This window comes from Mizuhopecten yessoensis, unplaced genomic scaffold (genome assembly GCF_002113885.1).
Source record: "Mizuhopecten yessoensis strain PY_sf001 unplaced genomic scaffold, ASM211388v2 scaffold10509, whole genome shotgun sequence".
NCBI lineage: Eukaryota > Metazoa > Mollusca > Bivalvia > Pectinida > Pectinidae > Mizuhopecten > Mizuhopecten yessoensis.
The window spans coordinates 70574-97989 of record NW_018408582.1 but is presented as its reverse complement, the minus strand read 5'-3'; the positions used below and the strand labels follow the sequence as shown (position 1 = coordinate 97989).

The window sequence follows — 27416 nt, the reverse complement described above, 5'->3', positions numbered from 1 at the left end:
CGGTGCGAGACAATTTATAAAGACAAGCAACAGGTAGAAGGTCCGTTATATGTGATCCCTGATACGGAATACTTCGGATAAAAGTGTGATTATGTTTTTTATTTCTCAACTTATAGTCATCGAGGAAGTTTCTTCACTTATTGTCAATTCGCATTCATTTTGTTTGGCTAGTCGATAAAGGTAGCGTCTAACTGCAAACTCCAACTGTGTCAGTTATACATTGGCCGACTTATGGAGCCCGTTTTATGACATTAAGACAAATGTGGATTAAAGTCAAGTACCTGTAAGTATTCAAACATTTAAATTGATCAAACTTAGCAATAAATGTGAAAGTATAGTTGTAGATCAAATCTAAAACGTTTCGATTGACAACACAATGGGAATCCGTTCATACCGTTTCGGTGCCATGGTGATTATGGCCAGCGTTTTGATAGCATTGCCGCGGAAAGTTCATTCAGGCATAACTAGCCAGAATCTGTCTGACACAGAAAAAGCTAACATGACAGTTAATTACTTCAGAACTCGTGACCAATTATCCATCGGCGTGTACGAGTCGGCAATTGCTGCTGAAAACTTAGTTCAACATATTTCAATGGGAAACACATCAACAACTCCAGTTCTCATGGACGCCGCGGTTAGCTACTTGTTGAAGACCATGCCAGATTTGCTCCGAAACTCAATTTTTCAGGATATCGTTAAAGTCATAGTGGAGGAGGCTGGAAAAGCTTCTCAACAGTCTAACGTAACCATCGACACATCTAAACCAATTAAAGAGGCGGATATCCAGGTGATTGTATCAAAGTTTAACTTCGTTGCAGCGTTAACACGAAGTATTACACAAGCCAAACCTCTTATTGATCATTATCGACAGGTAAATGATTCTTCTCTCTTCATCATGGTATTGAACAAGGCAATCGAAGTAGCTGTTTATGGAAATCATAATACAACATTCCAGGCTGTCATGGACATTTTCATGGACGAACTAAGCCAAGGACTCAAAAAGTCGGGACTTCTGGAACGAATCTCCAAAGAAGGTCCTGGATTCCTGAACGATATCAATAACGCAGCATCCATTGTTAGGTCTGTGGTCATGAGTTCGAATCTTCAGAGACTCATATCTAGGTCATACAACGTTAGCAAACCCGTCCTCGATAGTTTGTACGGCGGGAATACAGAGCCCATTTACGATTCACTTACAACGGCCATGGACAGTGCTAACAGACTTAAGCAAAATCCAATGTTCCAAATCCTCTACAAATTTCTCAAAACATCCAACGTAACTGGCCAATCGAATGGAAACGCTAATACGGTGAATATGGTCATGAATTTTCTGAAGAATGTGAACGTTCGTTCTACGATTAAGCTCGTGCTTGGGTCTGTGAGCTCACGTATTGTGATACCCTACAACAGTTCGGCTGAGGAAGACAAGATCAGTGGCGATTGTTACGAGGATATGATCGACTTTTTTGATGCGGCGAAACAGGGAGAGACCTGGGCATTGAAAAGTGAGTACATTTTTAAGTCTTCATAGATTTATTGTAAATTTAACGTTTGGAAAGACAAAATGAGAAAGCCGGACAGAACGATAGAAAGAAATAAAGACAGAGACAGAGAGAGTGTNAGGGGGGGGGATGTTTTAAAATGTTAAGTTGATATCTCACGATTGCAATTATTGATTGTGAATCTCACAGCATTTATGATATTTTTTCAAGTATATCTGAGTCAAAATCGTTAGAATATCGAAAATAAGACATCTGAAAAACGGTTAAACTGTTAGCAAGATATGAAAATCAGCTCCCACGGTTGGTTACAATTTTTACCATATTTTTCATGTAAATAGACCAGCCATTGAGCACTGAAAGGTGTTTTTAAAGCTAGTGATCATCAAAACTGACGCATCCCTAGTACATTTATTTGTGAAACTGTTTTCGATTTTGTCGCGTAAACATTGTTTGTAGGGTATTTAATTAACCTGGATGGTTAGGTGGCGCAGTGGTAACACACTCGCATTTCACCAAGACGGCCGGGGTCAACTCCCCGATTGGGTATAAAAGGTATGAATTACCTGTCTGACCACGTGATTTTCTTCAGGCATTTCGCCCACATTGAGACCCCTGCGCTTCAACATCTACCAATTAGATTTACTTATATAAGTCAAAACAACTCTCCATCGTGATCAGTCTATAAAATGTGAAGGGAAGGAAGGTGGTTGCAGTAGAATATGAGGACAAAATGATGACGAGAGCATTATGTTGTGACAGTGATGTTCTGTGTTACTTCGTCTTCCATTAAAAGGGCGACTTCGACGTTCCCTGATATCGTGATGACGATGTCCCGTTATTGTAGCTACGGGGTTGGGTTTGTTTCAAATATTACGATGGGATGCGAAATGCATTTTGTATACACTCTTTACTTTTTCATTATTTTTTTACTGAATATGTTTTATTATTAGGGAAAATCAACGCGTTGGAAAATTAATGACAGTTTTTGTATTTACATCAACTTCTTTTTCAAAGAGCAGTTGATTAGTGCGGATTTGCATAACTATATAATCATTACCATATTTGACGCTTACTAAACTGTTATGCATTATAGCTGTTTTATCATCGCCCTAATAAAATGATTGTGCATTCAAAGGGATAAGTTGGGTTAAATTAAGGTAATAGAGATATTCACAGTGTTACACAACTCATAAAGGACAACTAAGTAGATCATGCCCATTATTTTGACATTAATACCTCTGTAACACTGACATAGTTTGTTCGGCACTATACATACCGTAAAAAGGATTATTGCAAGTCGTAAATAAGTATCGCTGTGACATTTAAACAAACCGAAAACACACAAAGATCCCAGACATCCAATATCTGTGATTTACCTGTGCATGGAAGCACGTACAACTCGGAATTTGGACCCACTGTACCATTATCTATCTCCCATTTAAATCCCGGATTACCTTAGCACCACACAATGCTTTAAATAATTCGATAATATTATGTAACCGCCCTTAATACTGACTCAGCTAGCACTACCCTCAATGACACCGCCTGTTTTACAGGGCGAAGTCCATAGAAATTCCTAAAATAACATGCTTATCTGAAACACGTGAATTGAATTTTCTTTTGAAATTGATGAGATGATAATAAAACTTGAATCTTGTAAATGATATTCATGCGTCATTCTAAAGGTGGGTTGAGCAGTGTGCACGCGACTGTCACGTGCAATTTTGATCAAACCTTTTTTTTTAAGTCCTAGTTACTTAACCAGTTATATCGGTGAACGATATTTTTCGGCCATTTTTGCACAAATAAAAAACAACTGTTGTATTCTTTAGAAAAACAACAACATCTATTACGAGCAGGTGTTTGCTTATCACTTACCTGTTATATTCCCATAAAATTATCTTTCATACGCATACGCATTTTAATACAACAGGTTTTTAAAAATACCTTATGGGATGGCGAGGAACTTGGAATTCTGTTACATACGTTCATTGAAAATAATGTTTTGCGCGTGATAATTTGATAAAGATTAGTTTGCTGAAATTAATGTTCTGTTCTAAATGAAAATAAAAAGAACATAAAAAACAAATGTACATAACATTAATGTTTTTTATCCTAGAAAATCCGAAACATAACAACTTTACAAATCTGAAACTTATAAAACTTAAAATAGTGAGGTATTCATAAAATTAAAAACATTAAATAAGCAAACAATGGTGCAAAACAAATAGTTGGTCAAATTATGGTAGCATAAGTTCAGGATTATCGACAAAAGAATTCGAGAGACCCAAGGGATAGTTCATGTTTATGTTGTATTGATATACTTGTTACATGCTGACAACACCGTTAGATAAACGCTCAAGTGTGGGAACAGTAAAAAGTACCGTCAGCTTGACGTTGACCAAAATAGAACTTCCTTTCTTTTCTGACAGCCATTTTTGAATAAATTGGTATATATATGACTAATGTCAAGAAGAATACAATTATATTTGAAGTTCATTTGTAACGACAATACTCTTTAAACATTTTTGAATGACGATGTATGGTAACCAGACTAAAAGAAATACAATAATAATGTCGCAAATGTTGCACTGCCCAGTCAGGTTATCAACAATTTCACATGGATTTTTGCCTTTGATGATCGTCAAACATCATTATCTTTAATACGAATTGAAATTGTAAAAAGCTATAAATACGGTGCAATTAATAAAAATAATCATAACAACTTTTTTTTAAATCGCGAGCTTCACAATAGTCGAATCAGTAATATGTTCAAAGCATTTTTAAAGCTACCTAACACAAAACAGTCACTGATAAAATTCGGTTAAATAATGCGATTGTATTTTGACAAAAACGCTATATCCCTTTTACCGTTACAATTCATTTATGCAAACGGCTATCAGCTACATTTGTCCATTATAAACGCTTTTAACAGCTCCACTCCAATGCAACACTTCATAAGCTCTTACAGATGATTTCCTGGAATTGTCATTCTGGTGTCCATATTGCCCCTTAACAATTTTTTATATTTTATATTTATGTAAGGTCTTCAATATGTTAGGACAGATAACATTTGAATTGGATACTCTGCCTTTTTTTATTTCAAAAATTAGGTTTGCCAAAAGTAACAGTTTTCTTTCATTTTTTTTCTCCATTTTTGACTTTTTACGCTTACATGCTGTTTAATAATTCTTTCACAATTTAAGACATAGATAAATCTAATATTACAGCCGCAAACAATAGCTATGTAGTTGCCGTCTAGTTAGCTTGGGGACTTATTTGTTTCACCACTACTTAATTCTTTGTTTTAAGAAGTAAAAATCTAACAACATCCCAGTAGCTCCTCTCAAACCTACGTCCGCAGAAGCTCACCAAAACGTGTCAAAGATTAACAGCTAAAGTGTAGTATTCCTCAACGAAACCTTCCATAGGTTCGCCTGGATTTTTATAATCAAATACCCTAGAATGCAACACATATCAGGTATATTTATATCTCAACTCTCTTGAATACAGCAGAGAACAGGTATATTTTTAGTTCAATTCCCTTGAATACAGCTAAAAACTAGTATATAGTATATTGATAAGCTCTACATGCATGTAACAAACTTAAGATATCCAAGCTTTGTGTTTTGAAAGGCGGGTCGAATTATCCAATCTACGTATATTAAATATCCTAGCACAATTGCAATGTAACGACACTTTTCATTGGTTAATAACCATGAATTATTGGACTGGTTTTATTTATCGAAGGAGGGTACCTGCATTTAATTTAGTGTGTATTTGCTAACGGAAAAGTAAAATATATATTTTACCTCTAGATCTACTTACAACCTATCAAATTCATGGTCAGAATGTTCCGCTGATCTTACCTCGAAGGTGACTTGGAATAGTGTTGAAAATCAGTCAAATGCTGATTTAATGTGTTTAGCGGTGTTGATAGCAAACGTACAGAAATGTTATTACAACGAACTTGTAACTAGAGTCCATACATCACTAATAATAAAAGTGATTTCATTTGTTTACGTTCTCTATTTACAGGGCTTGATTCATATGGGAAAATACCCTCTGGTCTTGCAAAAGGTAATATCAATTTCCTCGGCTCCTTTGACGAATGTCTAGAGATCAGATCGGACATCAAAGCCAGTGAAATTCTTGGAGGCATTCGCAGAAACTCTCCAAGGTATCCAAGATCCGTTGGATCCAAATATTGCCGTGTGCGTATACCGATTCCGAAAAGTATTTTCGACGGATTAGGCGTGGTAAGTAGGCACTAGCATTGCTGTTTGAGTAGGCACAGTGTAATTGTTTTAAACCAATTACTTGTGTAAACACTATCTATAAGGCTAACTAACTGTGACATGCTCACATACGAAGACACGCTAACGTATTCTAACAAGGTAACGTAAGTTGTTAATTTCCCATGACAAACTGCTCCTTTCCAAAATAATTTCTTATGTCTGGTTGTTGATTAATTTGAAGAAAAAAATCAAGATAAAAGTATATTAAGAATGAAACTGTTTTCGTTCATAGAAAAGGTTATACAAAAGTATTGTACCTCTCCTCTAGTAAACAAGAGAGATTATGAGTAGAGCAAGAGAGTGATTGTCCCCTAACATATTATGGCCGACGACGAAGTTTTCTCAAAACCCTGGCATCTTCGTGCAGCATACCGGATGGTTCTATTTATCATATCAATGGGCTTCTGCGTAGCATTTGCCCAAAGTTCACATCCGTATATAACACATGGTATGATAATTGTTTAAATGAGTTGCGCATTTTTGAGAGGATTCAATCCGCCTGGATGGATACCAACACTCATTAGACTGTTAAGGTACCTTCTATCTTTGTCGCACGCGCTTTCTATGCCGACATCACATCGAACTGTTAACCTCTGTATATACCTTTTTCGAATATCTTTTGCAGAACTGGTGTTAACGTGATGTATCTATAATTGTTTTAATTCAATTTGTCTTTATTGCCACCTTTGAACAATGTTATTACTTTACCTTTTGTTAAATGTACTTGGCATTCCTCCTTTGTCAGTATGATTGAAGAGTATGACGATCGCGACCAGCAGACTTTTACCAACGTAACGAATATGTTCGATGACTAAATCATCATGTCATCCCGCTTTACCATTTTTCGTAATTTTGATCGCTGTCGCAGTTTCACTTATTGAAATAGCTCGATCGCAAAAAACATCAATATTTGCAAAACTTCTGACGAACATATCGTGAATATCTAACTGTATCTTAGCCCGATAACTATCATCAAAATTGGTTTGCTCAGACAGTAGAGCTACATGTAACTTACTATAGTGCTCAAACCAAACATTCCTTAGTTCATCTGAATCGTCGATGATTTTATTGTCAACTTTAAGTTCTGAACATCTGAAACCATTACACTTTCTTGCCCGAATAGCCCTATAGTATGTGCCGATATCAACTTCAGCTGCTTCCTGCAGGTGGTTGAGTTGCTGCTGTTCGTATAGCTCCCTTGGTTCTTTTAATGCTTTACGAAAGATGGTGTTTGAATCCTTATAATCTTTGTATGATTTATGTTCTGTACCGCGCGGAAGTCCCTCTGCTTTTCACACCCTACGATACTGTCTCATTGACGTATGCAGTTCTTTAACACTTCCGAAGTTCCAATATGATTTTAAGTATTTACGATACTGCTTAACTGGCAATGTAACATTTGCTGAATCCTTTATCGCGGAAACAATTATCTGTACTAAGCTATCTAGATAATCTAAATCCTTCGCCTCGCGGAGTTTATTAGTATTACCGATCATCTGCGCTACTTTGCCGGAATAAGCAATCTTTTGCTCGGAAGACACTTTTCTCCAATTAACGGCATTTGACGACAATATATCTCTATGCGTGTTCTTTAAAGAACAACAGAATTCTAACGACACAGGTAGATGAGCAAATGCATTAAGAAAAGAGCCGTCCAATGATACATAAGTCACATAACCTCCTTTCGACCACTGTTGTGAATTAACAGAGATGAGATAGTTTTTTTATAAGAAGAGTCTCAAGGAGTTTACCTCTGTCGTTTTACTGGTAGCGATTCTTTTTACCAAACCGTTCCGATATACGTCAATAATAATAACGGTACCTTGCTCGCTATACCGTTGATATAAATCAGACAGTGCTTTTAACGTTTCTCGGTACAGAGTCATAGATAGATAAGTCGAAGGCATCAATACCCCGAAGACATACATAAACGACTTGTCGACCAGTTGTACTGAGACCCCTATAATACGACCATTCCCTTCGTTGATCAGGGGCGATATCTTCAGGTATTTCTTCCATAGAATCGCAATTCCACCAAACCCTCTCGGATGCGTCCTCAGTTCCAACTCTATAGAAATGCGTGAATCACTCCGTCCAAACGAGTCAAAACTACGATCAATACTGTTCAAAAAAGTAAGCTGTTCTGGCTGTAACCAATGTTCTGTAATAACAGCAATGTCCGTATCGCGAAGAATCTCGCCTAGTAAAGGGGTGCCGTACATTACCCCTCGAGTGTTCTACGTAAGAAGCTTCACGACAAACATTTGTAAGAAAGAGAACATCAACACAGAGTTAACCACCACGAATATGGACTGTTCCCGTTCACCCCCGCGATTTTTGTACCGATTATCGCCACGATCCCCCCACTCGCGTACAAGAACGCCGTCCGGCCAGAAGTACGGATCGGTTGCTGTTGCGAAATCATCTTAGCAAACATTATGCGTGCCGTGTAAGTAGGATAGTATGTGTTCCATAACTTAATTATATGCATCATAGTGACGTTCACTCCTCTTCCCGCTGCGTATGACCTTACAGAACTCACAACTTCATCGTCAGTGGCATCTGCAGAAATACGGGACATAAGGAGCCTTTTGCTTCTAGGTCTACGACGAACACCACGTAATTCGTATGTAGATTTTCCTGCCTCCTCACTAGGTTGTTGATGTTGCGTATTCTGCCAATGAACAGTAGCAATTGATTTCGTGCGTTTATCTCGCTTCTCTCTAGGATCAACATGTTCATTACGGCCCTTGTTTTGTGAATTCTGCACCGATTCGTCGATCGCAGTTTCTTTATTTCGGTTAGTTATTTGCTCTATTATTGACGCTGTCACTCTGTCATTAAGAACAATGTCATGCGTGGTTAAGTTGGATGTGATCGACACCCGCGAAGCCCGCGTATTTCATCGCATAATTCTCGTATCAGGTGCCGATTTGCGGTGCCCATTAAGTTTAACTGTTCCATAATTTCTCCTCTCATTCCGACGATCAGTTTTGCTAGATCAGCAAAGTTATGTATTCAGTTGTCTGTTGTAACTCTCTCCCTTCGCGAATTTCTGTATATTGTCACTAACTATTTGCACGTCTGGCAAAGGTGATTCTACGTTCTCGTCGGAGACCCTCGCATTAAGAACAGACTCATTAGCTTCGCATATCGATCGGTGTCTGTCATTTTACGTCAAGATATTGCGGACCTCTCCTACCTCAATACTTCCGTCCACGTAGTGGAACAACGTATAAATATCTTCGAGGTACTTCTCTACAGCCGTAGAATTACCAGCGTTTGTTCTTTCCACGCGGGTCCCTAACGGAGTCTCAGATTTCCTCACCAAGGCGATGTCATAGAGCGATTGTCTAACATAAGACAGACTGTCCGGATTGTTTATATATATATATATACCGCACCTTTTTCCTAAACTTCGTTTTATCGCATCCACCTGCTATTTCTGTCAACAGAGCGTACACATATTTATCTATTTGAGTTGACGTCATACTTGATCTTCACTCTGCTGAGTTTTGCAAGTTTTCTTTATTTTTCACCATATTAAACACGCATTACACTGTAATTGTCAATGGTCCCTGTCGATATATATACACCGATATAACGATCGGTTACCTATACACCGATAGCGAGAATACAGCTCACGTGTGTTAGTTTGTCCAGTGTTAACGCTTCATTGGTCACTATTATTCTATTATTGCTCTTTCCCGAGGGAACTGTTCTCTTATAGTGTATACCTCCCCAGACAACACTGTCAGAGAACTGTTCCCGAGGGAAAGGGTCATAATAGATTTAGTACATCACATGACTGTCATTTGGCAATAAAAAGACAAACATGAGGAACCTCATTGATAACATATTTGATAATAAACAGCTGGAAATTTAAACGTAAAATTTGAAATTTTGATTCATGAGTTGCTGCTAATTGTAACGGTACAATTGCTAAAATTGAAAGAAGGTGCACAAACAATGGACTTTTCTGTTTGCTTTACAGAATTTACAGCCGATGCTGCTGTGTCATTTTCTATATATTTTTCATCAGAGCCTCCACCTATTGCGCGAATTTGCATGTCCATATTTCGTTCAGTGCTGATATTTGGCGGCGGACGTTTCATATTAAATGTAGTTATTAATATAACATCAATCATAACAATCATAAATGATAGATACATAGTGTTATTTGTATGTGATAGAGAACTTATTTGAATGAAAATGTCCGGGGATATATCACTTACCGGGATGAATGAGAGCTTTGTGTTGCACAACACCCTTTCCTTCTAATCCCTTTGTCAATATGTTGTCAATAAAATATGTTTAAACTAAAACACTTTCCTTCTGCTCGGACGTGTTTCAGCATACTTTTGAACACGTTATTAGCCTTTACAAACCTTGCATCGATTATAGTGTCGAAATCTTTGCCACATGATGATGGTTCTTGCAAATGCCGCCACAAACCTTGCCTGATGGCAACAAGAGAATTTTTTGAATAGATTTTTCCTTTTTTGTAGCGTATAATGGCAGAGAAATCCTCCAAAATACCGTTCAATTCACTGGATTGAATCACCGCTAGATCACAAACGGTTCCACTTTTAAGTAGGAAGTCTTTAAGGACTGCGACGGACAAATTGTGTCGCCTGCTTCATTAGGCAGACGACAACAATACACTGAAAGTAGAATATGTACAGCGCCCCCTAGGAGAAGGGGCGCAACTCTTAGCGTCCCGCTACTTTTTCCGCAGTCTCAGCGGTCCAACACAAAGGTATAGTGCCCGTCTCTAGATATAGTTCCCGTCGTCAAGGGCGGATGCTGACTATACCAATTAGAACAGGGTAGTTATCCAATAGCTATCCTAGAAAATATCATGTGATGTACTAAATGTATATGATACACAATCAAAGGACAGCTTTTCACTCAAAATTCTCTACTTGTATACACACAAGTATCAATATAAGTACATCATATGTGTGTCAATCAAGTTAGGATGTCCCATGCCAATTCGGTACGATGTAGGACATCACAAAATAGAGTAAACACAGATTACCTGCGGACAGCGATAAAGCCGTTTCAGATCACCTTGACCGCCATCTCATCTGCCTGAGTGCTTTGTATGGCACACGTGTGTCTTACATAAGTAGAGGTGAGAAAAAAAAGTACAATCACTATCCAGCTTGTCATATGCCAGTCTGTCACATGCTATTCTTGGTTATCAGAAACCACAAACATATCATAATCGCCCTATTTATTACTACACGTCAAGTACTTTCCTGATCCCTTTAGCTCCCACAATGACCTTACGTAATCTAGAGAATCAACACCCCCAGAACCTTTCGATGTGTTGTTCTTTCTAAAAAAAAGTTTCCCATTTTTTCCAGGACACAAAAGGTATTCCCTTAAGAGTAAGCTGGGGTATATGCATTCCTGACACGTGTACAGGAAGCGATTTATACGGACTTCTGAAACTGGGTAAGTTGCAAAATGAAAACGTTTTTTCTGGAAGATAAGCATTGCAATACCGATTGAATGGGAATGGTTTCTGTTATTCTCAATCGAAGGGTGGTAAGTAAAAAAGGGCATTTAGCTGCTCCATCGCATTTTAGTTTTTCATTTTATTTAATATTTATATATTTACCACATCAGTGAATGGAGCATGGAGTGTTTCTGAATTCCGTAAGTCGATCCGTATGTCTGTCGGTCGGTATGACACCTTGGTTTATAGTTTGCATTCAGTTCTTACTCTCTACATTTAGAAGAAGTCCTACAATCAACAAACGCTATTGACATTAACAGCTTTAACAGTATCAAATGTAGATTCGAGTGATCTCCGTTTTCCGTTTCATTGACATTGGTTAGCATTTGAGTTATTGACATTTTAAGATTTGCATATGGTACAGACATTTTCCTTTACCTCTCTTTCGTGTCATTTTACTTGTAGGTTTGGTGAGGAAAAGAAAAGTACGTTCTCGGGTACATCCGACTAAGTCCATGTTAGAATGATGTGGTATCATATTGATGTGTTCACTTAAGATATTCCTTCGTGTTGACACTATGTTGACATACGAGAACGTACCTTTATTTTCCTCGCCAAACCTACAAGAAAGAGAGGTAAAGGAAAATGTCTGTACCATAAGCTAATCTTAAAATGGCAATGTGTCACTGCAATCCACGTTCTGACGACATCTGTACCGTATTTTTTTTTTGTTATTTAGAAATACTTAGAAAGCCACGTTACATATTTTAAGTTGGCCTAACTATCTAAACCTGAACAAATATATATGTGTTTTTTAGATTATATAGTCATTACGGAATTACTATAGGTACTGACAATAAAGTGAATAATATGTTGTCAATCCTTACCTCCTGTCAAAATATTTCCCCTTTGATCAATATAACATGGACCCCATTGGAAATAAGCTTTCGAGCTTTCATGGGCTATCCTCAGGTTTATAGATCCATGTTTGTGTTGTATTAATTGTATAAATATATCGCCTATATCTTAAAATCAGTTATGAATTTTAGTTTCATATATAATATTTTAAGATAATATAATGTTTTATTGACGATGATTTAATTCATGTAGGTTCAATAGTATTTGAGCGTCCGGAGAGATTGTAGGAAGGGGATGCCTAGATTTATATTTTTGTTTTTCGGATTATACAAGCGTTTTTCGGATTATACAAGCATTGCATTTGGTCAATAAAATCAATGAGGTTTTGATAACAGAGTTCTTTTTCACAGATGTTTTCAAAAACGCCACGTCGTTGGTCGAGTCTGTTGATTGTTCCCTGGAATTGGACGTAACACAGGACCTGGCGGCGGTACTCACCATGTAAGTTCAGAGGAAATGTACCTTGATTCGGAATATCGTTTTGTCAAAAGATATCCCAATCACAATGTCGTGGTTATGGGATATCCTATATATACCTTTCAAATATTTGAGTTTAAGGGATATTCCAAATATCCCTGTCCTAACACTTACTAGAAACATTCAACATATTCCCGTCAGAAATACAATCAAGAAACAGGTTGGCATAGGAAAATTAATAAACAAACAATCTGCGTTGAAGCAAAGTATACGAGATAACCATAATAAAACCCTAGTAACAAACCGACATAAAAAGGTAAGATAGTGTCAAGGTATTCCAGATACTTGTTTTACAATACAAACAAAGAGGCTGCCATAAGAACGTTGGTTTTGAAATTTGAGTTATAGAAATAAAAATTCTAACATACAACTACAAATTGAATTTGGAGATAAACCGGATATTTGAGATAATATTCATAATAAGAGAGATAATATGTAAAGACAATTGATATAGTTATGGTATTATCACGAGAAATAACCGTAGCATTCTGACTGGGATAACGATGTTGATGGTGACATACTATCCATAGAAAACTATTTATTGAAAATAATAAAATACGTTCTATTAGATCTTAGCTGTCGGATTGTTTAGGTCCGTGTATTCTCATTAAGATGATCTGAACAAATTGATCATGACAATTAGGCAATACATCAGTATTGCTTGGTCAATACGGAGCCTTGGACATGATATAAATTACAATTCGAATTCATTAATTTATTTATTCTCTCCATTCCGGCAAACGACGACAAAATATTTGCATATAGCTTCATAGCGGGTGTAATTACAATTTGTTTAGTAGATATGAGTACAGTTTGTATACTATATTTAAACGAATGCATATGTTATGCTTGTTTTGAATATTATTTTCATTCAATTAGCTAAAATAGTTATAACATATCTATGATTGCAACAGACAATTTGTTTAGTAGATCTCAACATGATATGTATTGAGCATGAAGGTAATGTGGATAGAGTTTTAATACACACACGATAATAACTTTTCTGGTAGATGTGGATGGAGTTTGTATACAAGCACGATTATACCGTGTATGGTATATGTGAATATATAGTTTTAATACAGGCACGCCAAAAACTTGTGTGGTAGATATGAATACAATTTGAATACATAGTAGATGAGAAGAGAGTTTGAATACTGGCACGCCTTTACCTTTGAATTTGGACTCGCTATTACTTGTAGAGTAGTTATAAATATATCATAACTTGCATGACAGATATGGATAATGTAAATCGTGCATTTTTTTCAGAATACTTCTCAGTATTTTCGCGTTCCTTATGCTTACTGGAACGCTTTACGTTTCGTTGGAGTCACGTGGTGTTTTCGTTGACAATGATAAATCTGCTAATGCAGATAGTGCCTACAGCAATCTGACATTCACAAAAGTCGACGAAAGTAAACCGTATCCGACAATGAACGAGGTTAATGTTGAAAATGGCCACACTGCGAAAGAAGGGGGAAAGGGAAGAAAAGAAATTGGACTTCCTGCAAACTATGTGCCGCACTCAGAATCCGATAAATCTGCCTTAGACAAAACAGTGGATACAACTGATCAACTAAACGGTGCTGCAAATGGCGGTACTGGTACCAAAGCTGTATCACCAACACAAGAAACCAATGCTAAACCATCCCGACAAAAGAAAGAAGGTACCATTACTTCGATAATTACTCGAAAAGATTATAGTTTTTAATAATTGTAATTGTACATAAAAGTAAAATACAATGATAATATAGTATAAGGTATACATTCTGGTACATGTATTTAGTTCTAAGAAGACATTTATATCAGCAATTTTGTACGTTGTATGTGTTGTCTTGTTACTTTGACCCTAAACAAGTTGAATATTACAATGTTTCGAGAAGATATAAATCATCAACGATAACACTGTAGAATGCCATTGTAAAAGCAAACGATGTTCCTTGGTACATCGTAATCTTTCTCAACAGTATTCTGAGTAGTTGGTGTGACCAAGTACATCGTAATCTTTCTAAACAGTATTCTGAGTAGTTGGTGTGACTAAGTACATCGTAATCTTTCTCAACAATATTATGAGTAGTGGGTGTGACTAAGTACATCGTAATCTTTCTAAACAGTATTCGAAGTAGTTGGTGTGACTTGGTAATTCAAGAACATGAAACTTAGATTTGTCTTACAATTACATGACAAGGGTAGTCGATGAGGCTGAAGACGCTTACCATTCCGGAACACCTGACCGTATCATATATTTTAATTGCTGTTTAATTAACACTTAAATGCACCCTTATTACTTTTCTACTTTGTTATTTGTTTCTGTCAAGGTGTACTAGTCCGGATCGTCAAAGCGTTCTCCGTACAGATAAACGCCCCAAAGATACTGACCGGGAGAACTGGACTTAACTCAATCACATGTATCCACGGAATCAGGTTCTTCAGTATCACATGGATAATGCTAGGTCACACTTATAACTACGGTATACTGTCGGAAGCTTCGACGAGCTGGTCAGCAGGTAAGCATAACAAGATAGTACAAATGTATGATAACCCACTTTGTAGTTTCTATTAGTATGGACTGATGTCAAATGACGCCAACAAAACTGAACCATTTACATTTGTTGAAAGTATGCCTGTATTATCAGGCTAAATATTGCTGTAAATCACGTGTTAGAGGTACTAAACCTATCCAAATAGGCTGGCCAATAAAATGATTGAAAGAAATAAAGAATTTGGAGTTAAATATTTCTTAGAGCTGGACAACAGGTATGTTGAAGAAAACGTAAGCTAGCCCCATAGAATCAATAATGGTATGGTTTGGTAAAATGTTAGACAAAATATCAGATAGTTGATCAACTTGTAAATGGGTTAATTGATACTGTACTACATTGAACTCCTCCGCAAATTTGCTAAAATGGAAACCACATCAGTTTTTTCTTTGGTCTAACCAAGGTTCCTGTGCTACCATCAGGTCAGATGTAAACCAGCCATATTGAATGAAACAGTAGAACATTCTCTTTAAACACGATACCCTGCCAAAAGTCGTAGCTGAATATATTGTGGATACTTTTTGACTGAGGAATTTCTTATTGGTTAAGAAACAGTTTTAGCGGAACATGAGAACACTTTTATGGCTATAACATATGCTTCTATCGTGTAGCTATTGTTGAAATGATTCTAGTTCATTTTGTTATTCTTGTACAATCTTATGAATTTGAAGTTAGTCAAGTTTCATCAAACTGCATTTGCATTCAAAGATTTCTGTTTACTTTCTAAAACTAAAATCAAGGAGATCTTAACGAATAATTTCACACTTTCAAAGGTTCACATATACAGTATATAGCGATATATATGCAGTATATATATCAATCCCGCGAATAAGGATATTTGCATTATATGCCAAAATATCATAGCCTAGTTGTGCAAAAGGTGATGAGCTTCATCATTCCTTAAGACAATTTTCAACCTCGAGTAAGTTGGTCGAAAGATAAGGTAAGAAATCGTTACTTGGCAAGTAATTTAACTCGACTAAAATATGTATCTTTCTGGAAATTATAGTTAAATAATGGTTATACTTTAAAGATGCAAACAATAAAATGGGATCGTATAACTGATTAAGCGTAATACCTTGTTCACAACTTGGCCGCATTGCGTCGAAATACCAGATTATCTACTATAATCCCTTAAGCTCGGTCAGAATACGGCTGTACAACATAATCTTCTATTACACCACATACTCCATTAGAATACAAATAATCCGCTATAACACACTATACTCCGTCCAAATATCAGATAATCCGCTATAACACATTATACTCCGTCCAAATATCAGATAATCCGCTATAACACACAATACTCCGTCCAAATATTAGATAATCCGCTATAACACACTATACTCCGTCTAAATATCAGATAATCCGCTATAACACACTATACTCCGTCCAAATATTAGATAATCCGCTATAACACCATATACTCCGTCCAAATATCAGATAATCCGCTATAACACACTATACTACGTCCAAATAACAGATAATCCGCTATAACACCATATACTCCGCACAAATATCGAATAATCCATTTTACTGTCAGACATCCCGCCAAAATACTAAATAATCCACTATTAAACCAGCCATTCCGTCAGAACACCAGATAGTCCATTAGTAAGTCAGATGTTCCATCCGAAAGCCAGATACATTATGTCCTGCCCGTTACCAGTTAATATGCCGAATCTTGTCAAAATACTAAGTATTATGTTTATAACCAGATATTCCATCTAACTGCTAGATAATCCTTTAAAATAGAGTCTACAAAACATATGCCAACTTCTGTTTTCCATGAACCCTTGGTGAAATGACGGATTTCACATATGTGTAGTTATGGCAAATCTTTTGATTTTACCTTAGTTATTATTCCAATTTGGATTATTTATAAGAATGAAAGGTTGTTTTTGAAACTTGACATCACATTTCGAATAGAACGTTTACACCTAAAGTAATTTTTTGGAAATGTTTGACATTTGTTGAAGATGGTCTTTTTTTGTATTTCAGTCAACTTTGTGGATGCATTGAGTATGATACAACGGTTTACGTTTCAAGCAGTCGTTGCAGGAGGTTTCAGCGTCGACACATTCTTCATGATAAGGTTAGTTTGTTTTATGGGGATAAGCTTGTTCGCAACAGCAAAGGTCACATATTTACAGTGTCAGTGAAAACATACGTTCATAGAGCTATGAACGCAACTTCATCAGCGTAAGTTGGAGGCATCTCCTCTCATTTTGAATATCACTTGATAACCGTTAGAAGCAAACATTTGTGTAACGTTAGCTTTTCCAAGAATCCCGTTTGCACTGACGACAAAGACACTTCAATATAGAAAATATGAAAATATAAGTCTGTATTAAGGTCACTTAAGGATTAAAAATGTAAAATGTAAGTATCTCGGGATGAACATAAAAAAAATATGCCTTTACCACCATGAAAATGAGAAATGCCGTTCAATCCTCATATGAAGATGGATGCATAGAGAAATAATTTAGGTTACTTCAATGTTCCTTGACACAGAAGAAAAACCCGGTTCTGCAGGGACCAATATAAGCCGCCTCTTATAATTACATACAGTGGAATACAGTTGGTCTATTCTTACCCAGACCCTGCAGTGATCTGATGAGGTTAGATTGACAATTTTAGTTTCACAAAACAAAACACATGACGTTTTCACGTTATTGTGGTGACTCCGAAGAAATCTTTGGTTTGCCTTTTGTCAAAATAATAAGACCTTGTTGAATATCATGCAACCATTTCGAGGCTATGACATTTTAAATTGGTGCTTTGTTTTTTACAGGCCCCATCACCTTTTAACAATATTTGCATATGACCCTGGCAGTTGAGATGACGCATAACATTGGACAAATGAACAAATGTTTTAACAAACATATCGATAAAACTAAATGAAAAAACGTCACATACGACTTACAGCTACACGTTCATGTCCGGGGATAGCATAATCCTTGTACACTAAAAAGGGACAGGAGTAAGGTATCTTGCAGAATCGACAATTTGTTTTACTGTTTATTTTGTACAGTCAGTTGGTAATACCTTGTTTTCGTAATACCTGCTGTGCTCAATAAATCTCAGCCTCTTCCATGGCTTTTATCCTCTATTTTAATTGGATGGGATCTTTATTCAAGTTACCATTAAAGATAGTATAAAGTTCCAGAATACAAAAATATAAGTAACAAATATACTGTCTTATTCGTTTTATCAACAGTATGGGGTACATGTATATTACACAAATACACACGTTCACATACACATATGTATAAACGTAAATTATAAAAGCCATGTTGGATCTCGGTTCGTGCTCAAGCAGAAGACTGTTGTTACCTACTGTCTTATTTTGTCTCCTATTTCATAAAAGTCTTGCAAAAAAAATATTTATGAAATTTATAGTCATGTCGTCGGAATGTCTATTGTATATCTATTATTTTTGTCATGGGAACGAGGAAACCCCTGTTCTTGATTATTCGATATAATAAACAAATCATTTCTCTTCGATTTACATCATTTTTAAGATAATTTTATGATATGTCAACATGAGTTTTGTTTATACCACCACAACATTTTAATGATATTGCATTAATTTCTATCAAACGTATGACCATGCCAACAGCAAGCTACTTATAATTGTTTTTCTCAAATACAGTGGGATGTTGCTGGCATATCTTCAACTGAAACAAATGGCAAAGATAAAGGCTCATCCGACTGGACCGAAGATCGGCAGCTACGTCATGCATTATTTCTTTCACAGATTTTGGAGGTAATGGAAAAGAGGATATACTAAGGATAAAAAGTTGATTAGTGATACGAAATATCGGTCTATTGCCATGCAGCTTTGATATGTTTTTCCTAATCCATCAATATCACAATATGCAGTTAAAATCTAAATATTGCATCTATAAAATATTATTTTCATATTTAGTGTATTGTTGTGACAAAACCTAAATTTTCCAAATATCTTCCTTTTATTAGCGCTGTTTTGGTCATTCAACGAATCAAGTTTGATTTCTTTTCTATTTAATCACCCCATTATTTTGTGGAGTTCTGGTAATTGTGTGTGTGTGTGTGTTAAAGGTGGGGGATCCCTTCAGAAGTCATATGTAGATAACAGATATAAATATCAAAATATAAAAACATCGAGCTTTTGGAAGTAGACTTTTATAAATGATATTTTTCTATATTGACAGCATCTTGAATTCCAATTTTAACCAAGCATTTATTATTTTGGAAGCCGACAAATCTTAACGTGATTTTACTGTTTTTCCTGCTTGAAGGCTCCATGTTCCGTTTCCATTTTTTGTTTTGCTTTTTACTTATATCTGTGTCAAACTACATTTACCACACAACTCAACATGTACTGAATGGAAATATTATTGTATGGATCAATCTACTGTAAAACTGTAACGGTAATTGCTTTATGATAAGTTTGACAACAATCTGACTTATAATTATTGTTTTTAGGTTGACGCCAATGTACGCCGTGGTTCTCCTTATCTTCGCAACACTACTTCCGTACATAGGGAGCGGTCCACTTTGGCCAAATGTAATACAAACCTCAGAAAACTGCAAGCAATCGTGGTGGACAAACCTGTTATATATCAACAACATCGTCAGAGTGGATAGTCAGGTATTATAACTTAAGTACATCTCACTGTTTATTTAACGATTGAGGACAATCAAGTAAACTATCTACCGTCCATCTTAATAAATGCATGAAGGGCAAGTCAGATAACCACTTAATGCGTAAATCGAACCGATATAAATGCGAAGTACGGAAACGCCTTATTCATTAAGTCAATGATGAAAACCAAATAAGTAAATATGTTACAAACAATACATTTTGGATATCTAGGACTTATCAGAGGTACCAAAAGTCAAAATATTAAAAATCATATTTCAGAGATTTCCAAAATATAAGTAGAAAAAAACAAAATTGGAGCTGTGCTTATCAAAATCTGTATAATGTTACACATTTAAAACATATAACCGTTAAAGTTTATTTATTCGTCAGCTACTATCGTGTAAACCGTTCTAAAATATTTCCTTCAACGAGTTTATCTAAAGTCTATCACATTTATCGAGATGCCTTATTATAGCTACAAACATGTAGCTAATACCTATCTTAGGTCTATCTCACTATGTCCAATCGCAGTGGAAAAGAATGTACATGTAGCCTATGCTTATCTAAAGTCTGTTTTACTCAAACTTTTAGGCTAATACTAATCATATCGATTAGCGAAACAAGTATCCATGGCAGAAGTTCATTACTGAGCGGACTGTCGTAATTAGTATTTACTCGTTCAGCAACTATGTATGGTTTATACGCTTATACAATTTTATTTTACATCCTTATTCTGTTGTTAATATTTAAATGTAATAAATATTCGAGTGTATTCAAGGAATATTTTTTATTCATAATTCAGTCTTCATGCTCAAAACGAACGATTTCCTGATAAAGTCGGACCTTTTAAACTTTCCTGAGATTTTCGTTTGTAAGAAGCGTGTTATCGTTCATATGTAATCAGATTATTTGACTTCACACCTACAGTGTATGGGATGGACTTGGTTCCTGTCTAATGACATGCAGTTCTATGTCGTGTCCATATTCCTCCTCTTCTTTATGACACTGTAAGTATAAAAGGTTTATTATAACATGTATACCTAATATAATGATATAATGAGAACGATCGTGTTATTTGATTGGATGACCACACATAAATAACTGATCGCATTCATACTTAGTCTCCTACTGATGAAACAAGAAGGCAACGGCATTAAAGCGTATCTGACAGAATATTCGTCTTAGCAATTTCTTATCCAAACAATAACTCCTTAACCGCTCATTTTAATGACACAATTACTAGACAAGCTATCACGTTACATACTGTCAAGGTAATTCATTTTGAATCTTTATTTAAGGACATAGTATGTCCTTTTCAATCGAATGTCCTTCCTTTTTAAAGGCGTTTAAACACTTATGCAGGTAATGTCTTTTTTTTAAACACAACTTGTTCAAACAACTCAGCAGATAGAAGTATGAATAGATAGTGTGTCACTGTAGAAGATAGGTCAGTATGTTTATTTTTGTCGCTCTATTTAAAGTATCACGTCAATTACGGCCGACTTATGGTTGAAGAAGGACAACTCGTAAGGTCGTCTCCTTGCAAGCGTAAATTAGTATTATTCTTAGTTTTCATAGTTTTGTGATAAATACCAAGTATAAATCATATCGTGTGGAGGATGCCTTATAACACTAATCAAATCTAATCAAACGAATCACATTTTTGACAATCTAATCACAAAAGATTTAACTATCAAACCTCTGTGTCCTCCTATCATGATCACGGACGTTCCGCTACCAGTGTAGTATGTTTTCGATTCCTCTTTTTAAGGATATTAGTTAACAAAGGTTTGCATGTATTATAAAATGTTTACAGCACAAACAATTTCATCAACTGTTATGATCGAGATTCAATATTAAACTAATTAACGAATTATTTGGGGCTCGCTGTAAATGTGCAATTTACTAACCAATTTGATGTTTGTATAGAGATTAGTATGTCTATTAATCTGTAACATTTCTTAAAATGAGCCCCGCCTATTCAGTACGGTTGGCTTTGCTTTACTTTCAACATCTGCCCCACTTGTTAAATGTCAGCACTACTCCAATTGTCATAATTACTGCGGATCAATTTATTTGCTTTATAAAAATCAATCGTATTGGTAGCTAACACGTACGCGCGCGAGCCAAAAAGCAAAATGAACACAAATCTTTTTTAATTTTTTTTATTTATTTTTTATTAATCACCGGGAGATAAAATATATCCATTACCCATTTAGGAACACACTTTTTATATATAGTTTTCAATTTTTCACACCCTGATGAAAATTTAGATAAACGAAATCTTCTTCGCTACCTACTAGTAGATAAATATGATGGCCAAAAGAACAAAACAATGCTATTATATATGCATTATATTCATACAGGTCTTTGCCTCTAGGACTTGTAATTTCTTCGCTGCTGCTTCTTGTTGGCACTGGTATTGCGACATGGCAAGAATACGTATACAATGGAAATTTTTTCACGTGAGTATTATTCAATTTTATATCTGAATATGATATATTTTGTATTGGTATCTGTAGCATGTTTCAAAACCATAGTTCAGTCGGAGGGAGTACTATATTTCGTCTCTTTATCAAATATATGACCTATTTGATGATGTGAAACGGATACCATCTGTGGAATAGGGAAGTTGGCTCATTCAATAGTGACTGATTTCGCTCCGGTGTTTTGTCAATGAGTTAATTTTCTTTTGTTTAGATCTTAGCTCGATTTACATTGTTTATATTAGCAAAACGCAATAGTCGATTTTTGGTATATCCTTTAATAATTGGCTTCATAAAAGTCTTAATCGTACATAACTCATGTCAGTCAAAAAAGATTTTTTTTCGACGTTGAATGGCGATTTACATTGCCGTCGAAGTCATTTAAATGTTTTGTTTGTTAATTGGTATGTCACATAATACGTCCCTTGTATTTATTTGAGTTTTTGAAAAATACCAATTCTTTTTCAAATATCATTGCTGTAGAATGAAATCCGACGGTGGTAATTACTGGAATAAAGTCTACATCACACCCTGGTGCCGTGTTGGTGCTTACTGTGTGGGTTTGTTCCTCGGAGTCATCTTTTACAAACGACCAAGGAAGACATTTAGCAAGGTAACAGCATTGTTTACGTGTTGTATGAACATGTTTCATAGTTTTGTGATAAATACCAAGTATAAATCATATCGTGTGGTGGATGTCTTATAACACTAATCAAATATAATCGAACGAATCACATTTTTGATAAACTAATCACAAATTGTAGCAAATAAACATCTTGTTTTTCCGTCGGGTTACTGAATATTCTAATATCGTATTATGAAATACTTCTGTAGTTTTTGATTAATTAATGTTTCTGGCGTTATTAACAGGTGATCGGTTTTGTTGGATGGACCATCGCCACTGCCGTCGCCCTGACACTGGTGTACTCCACATACTCTACCAACAAGGAGGGAGGCGTGGTATGGACAAATGTACAGAACGCCTTCTATGAGGGTTTCGGCCGACCAGTGTGGTCGCTCTGTGTTGCCTGGGTGATCTTCGCCTGCCATAACGACATGGGTGGTAAATACAAATCTAGCGTCTTACTTTATTTCCTAGAGTTAAGATGGGAATGAATTATATCTCCTATCTCGTCCCTTGAAATCACATGATTTATGTTTAATTTAAATCTTATATGAAGCGTTTCTGTTACTAACATTTAATATTGCAAAAACGAAAAACAACATGTAATAAAGATATCATTTTCCCTGTGCTTAAAAGACAGTTGCATATTTTAGTAGTCGTTTGATAGAATTTTGTCCTAAACACGATTTATAATATAAGTATCAGTTCCTTGCAGTAACCACTCTGCAACTATAATGCAATGACGAAAGAACTAAGAACATCACTTTTACAGTTATAGAACTGGGAACTTTACAAACGTTTTTGACCATTCAACATGTACATTCGAATGATATTACTTGTGACCTAAAAGTTCCTTGGCTATGACAGTGCATCCGACAAAATGATACATTCCAAATGACTTAAAAGTATATGAAGTGTGCAATAACCTTCAACGGTGATATTGACAAAGCATTACATATATTCTATGACAAATTATTCAACTTTGTCTCGGCAGGTCATTTGATAAATCATTTAAATTATAACTTCCAATGGACTAAACACAGGTAACCTGATATAAGTTCAGAAAATGTTTAAATTTGACTTGAAACAGGTTACGTGAACTCGATCCTGTCATGGAAAGCCCTGGTACCACTGTCCCGTCTGTCGTATGCCGCCTATTTGATTCATCCCATGATGATGATTATACATGTGTACTCCAAACGCTCCCTTGTCTATCTTACGGATTACGATATGGTAAGTTTTATTATTAGTTAAAACAAACCAGTATATAACATTTACACGCATATTTGTTTGTGTTTTTCAGTTGGATTAATTGATTGTCGAGAGTAGGTTATAGCTTCCTGTTTGCTGTATACAAAAATACAAAAATAAAATATGTTAACTTCTACATGTATACATTTGAGAAATTCGAGCTCCAATAAACGAAGTTCGCTGGATTTTTATTTTCATCAAAATGTATCGTATATAAAATAATAATCAAAAGAGAACTCAGGTGTCGCATTAATTTGTCGTTAGATTTCAACACTATGCCAATTATGTTTAAAACAAAACGAGTATTGCTTATATTACCATATGTATATTGGTACGGGGTAATATAAAATAAGGATGTTTAAGGTGTGAATTTTGGTAAAGCATTTATATAATATGGCGACACAAGATGCAGTTCTTGGAATTAATCGTTATGTTTCGTTATACATTTTCTTTCGTCAATCAAAAATATTTTACTTTTCAATGAAATGCTACTACAACCTTAACATACAATAATTTAAGAATTAAAAAAAAAATGTTTTAGAATCGTGCATCTCAACATTATTTTTCTTACAAAATACATCATTTGTTTTCAGATCTATCTGTTCGTTGGTCACGCCACAGTATCCTACATGGGAGCGTTTATATTGTCTGCTGCCTGCGAAGCCCCATTTATGGCGCTGGAGAAAATACTTTTCTGAACGATTTAACACTATATCCTTCTGATAAGTTATCAACACTTGTCACATCCCTTACCATCACGTCCCTCGTTCTAGCTGTAGGGACGAAGTTTGTGATCCCCTGACGTCAAAGCATACGTCATTGTACAATGACAAGTATATAACGTTTTGATTTAGATGATTTACATTTTTTATAATAATCTGCATTCTATCTTTTTTCATCTTGTATGCAATACGTCACATCTAATTATGCTGAAGAATGAGTGATTATGTCATGTTATTTGCGGATTTCCACAAGGAAAACAACATCGTATGAATCGCCATCTGGATATCCCTTCCTAACATACACCAAGGGATTGTCAACGAGTGAAAGGTGACCTTACATATAACCATAGGTGGATATGAAACTTAACAAAATTTAAAATTGAAGCGTTTTCTCATTGTTATATCCACACATTCATATCTGAATTCAAATAATTCGTATTATTGAAAATATTTCACACAAAAAATTATAACAGCGTTGTATATTTAATAGTGTCATAGTGAGTTGTTAAGCTTATTGCAGTATAGACATATCAACTATGTCAACGTTTTGAAATAAAATTTCACCCTAAGCACCTACAACAAAACGATCTTAAATACATTTGGCAGAATTATAGTTATTCGGAATTTAATGTTTGAAAAATGGAAAACACCAACGAAGGGGTCGAACACGGGACCTTTTCATTGTAAAGCCTACTTTGACAAAAGTTGCCATCCAGGATCAAAGTCTGCTTAAAACAATGAACATTGAAAAATACATAACATGATATTGGGATTAATTCTAAGACACAAAAACACTTCCATCGGTTGTGTCATTTCATATAGAAAGGCGATTGCCCCGACGACAAATGCTGAGTGGAACTGATATATGATGCCGTACGCTTTACCTTAAACGATATGCTTACTTTAAATCATGCTGATGTCTTTCATTATATAATTTTACACTTTGTTAAATTATTATTCCATTATACAGTATTATATGGTTTGTTATGCTTGTTTTTGTAAGGTGCCCTAATCACAACGATAATCCAGTACATATACTGTTTAGTGGCTTTACGACGAGAATTTAAAAAAGAGTGCTTCTTTCGGCAACAGAGTTTTTTGACTGTGAAAGTGACCAAGTACCTTAATAATTTTCACTAAGTATCAATTATTTAAATACCAACAGTAAACTATATTTTTGTAAGCGGTTTAACTGGTAATTACTGGCAGACACAGAGCAATATATAATTGAAATATAATGTTCATTAATAATGCTATGCTTTTATAATATATCTACTGCGAGGATGTTCCAGCAAATTTTCGTTGTTTTCAATGTCTTTCATATTTTAGCTATTGAATCATTGTACCATTCTCACTATGTGAATATTTTTGTCTCTTTCACTTTTTCTGATATGCAAATTACTTGTACACAAAAGCAAACGCATAACACTACATTTAAGCAATGCATGTTTTAGCAAATGTTGTTATGGTCCTATAACACACATTGATATTGATCACAAACATAATAAAGCCCGGCGACAAACTTGATAAAGCCCGACAGTGCTTTATTTAAGTTTGACAGCAATAGAAATGTGTTTTATAGGACCATAATAGTATTAACTAAAATATTCATTATTCATATTAACATTTTGATAGAGTACTTACGCTTTATTTGGTTATTTCGAACAGTTCATTGAAAAGCAATCTTTCCACAAGACATCGGTCCGGATATATTAGCTGTGAATAGATGTTTGATAACAAAATCTTGCAGCACTTTTCGCGTCACCTCCTGCGGCAGGGGTGGAGCCGAGTCTTGATAACAATGAAATTGATGATGTCACACTAGAGATAGATGACGTTACAATAGCAAATGCTGTTATAGTCACATAACAACATTTGCCTTCTTAATGCATTGCAAAGGAAGGATGCAAGAAAATGTAAATATATATTTATGAACAATGGAATACCAAGTACATATGTTGATTTTACACATATATGCATAGCATATTATGTCTTTGAATATTTTGTTAACTCTCAATATTTCTTATATATACATAAATCACGCACACAAAACCTATATATGACGCATCCAGAGACATTAGCAGCCTTATCTATCACAGATAACGAAACTTCATTCCCAAGCTACAAGTACAATACATTTCTGTCTTATGACCACATTATAGAGAGAATTAGGGAGTGTAGGAGGTTATATAAATATTTATCGAAACATCGCTTACATTTGTAAACACAAACATAAAAAATACGTTCCTTTTTTTGCACATCAGTAAATATTTCCTATGTAAACCAATCATATATTCATCTGGAGTTTTTTTTATTTTATGTTTTAATGATAATTTTAATATTGCAATGTTTTCGAAACATTTGAACAAAAAGACATTCTGCAAAAACTGAACAATGCGGTTTTTATTTAGTTTTAGTTGAAATAAATTTGTTACATTCCGTATTATAGACATTGAATGTTCTTTTCATTCAGTAGATTTCTGTAACATACCAAATTATAGAA

At 35.3% G+C, this 27416-nt stretch overlaps 1 protein-coding gene across 1 annotated transcript; it reads left to right on the top strand.

Moving 5' to 3' along the window:
* On the top strand, window positions 1–27416 carry LOC110460880. Its single transcript, XM_021514076.1, has 15 exons — window positions 1–1505; window positions 5541–5761; window positions 11173–11263; window positions 12536–12626; window positions 13929–14326; window positions 14978–15166; window positions 17201–17294; window positions 18855–18968; window positions 19670–19835; window positions 20757–20836; window positions 22196–22294; window positions 22799–22928; window positions 23186–23378; window positions 24031–24173; window positions 24785–27416. The coding sequence occupies exons 1-15, from the start codon at window positions 377–379 to the stop codon at window positions 24887–24889; spliced, it is 3243 nt and encodes a 1080-aa protein (XP_021369751.1). The 5' UTR covers window positions 1–376; the 3' UTR covers window positions 24890–27416.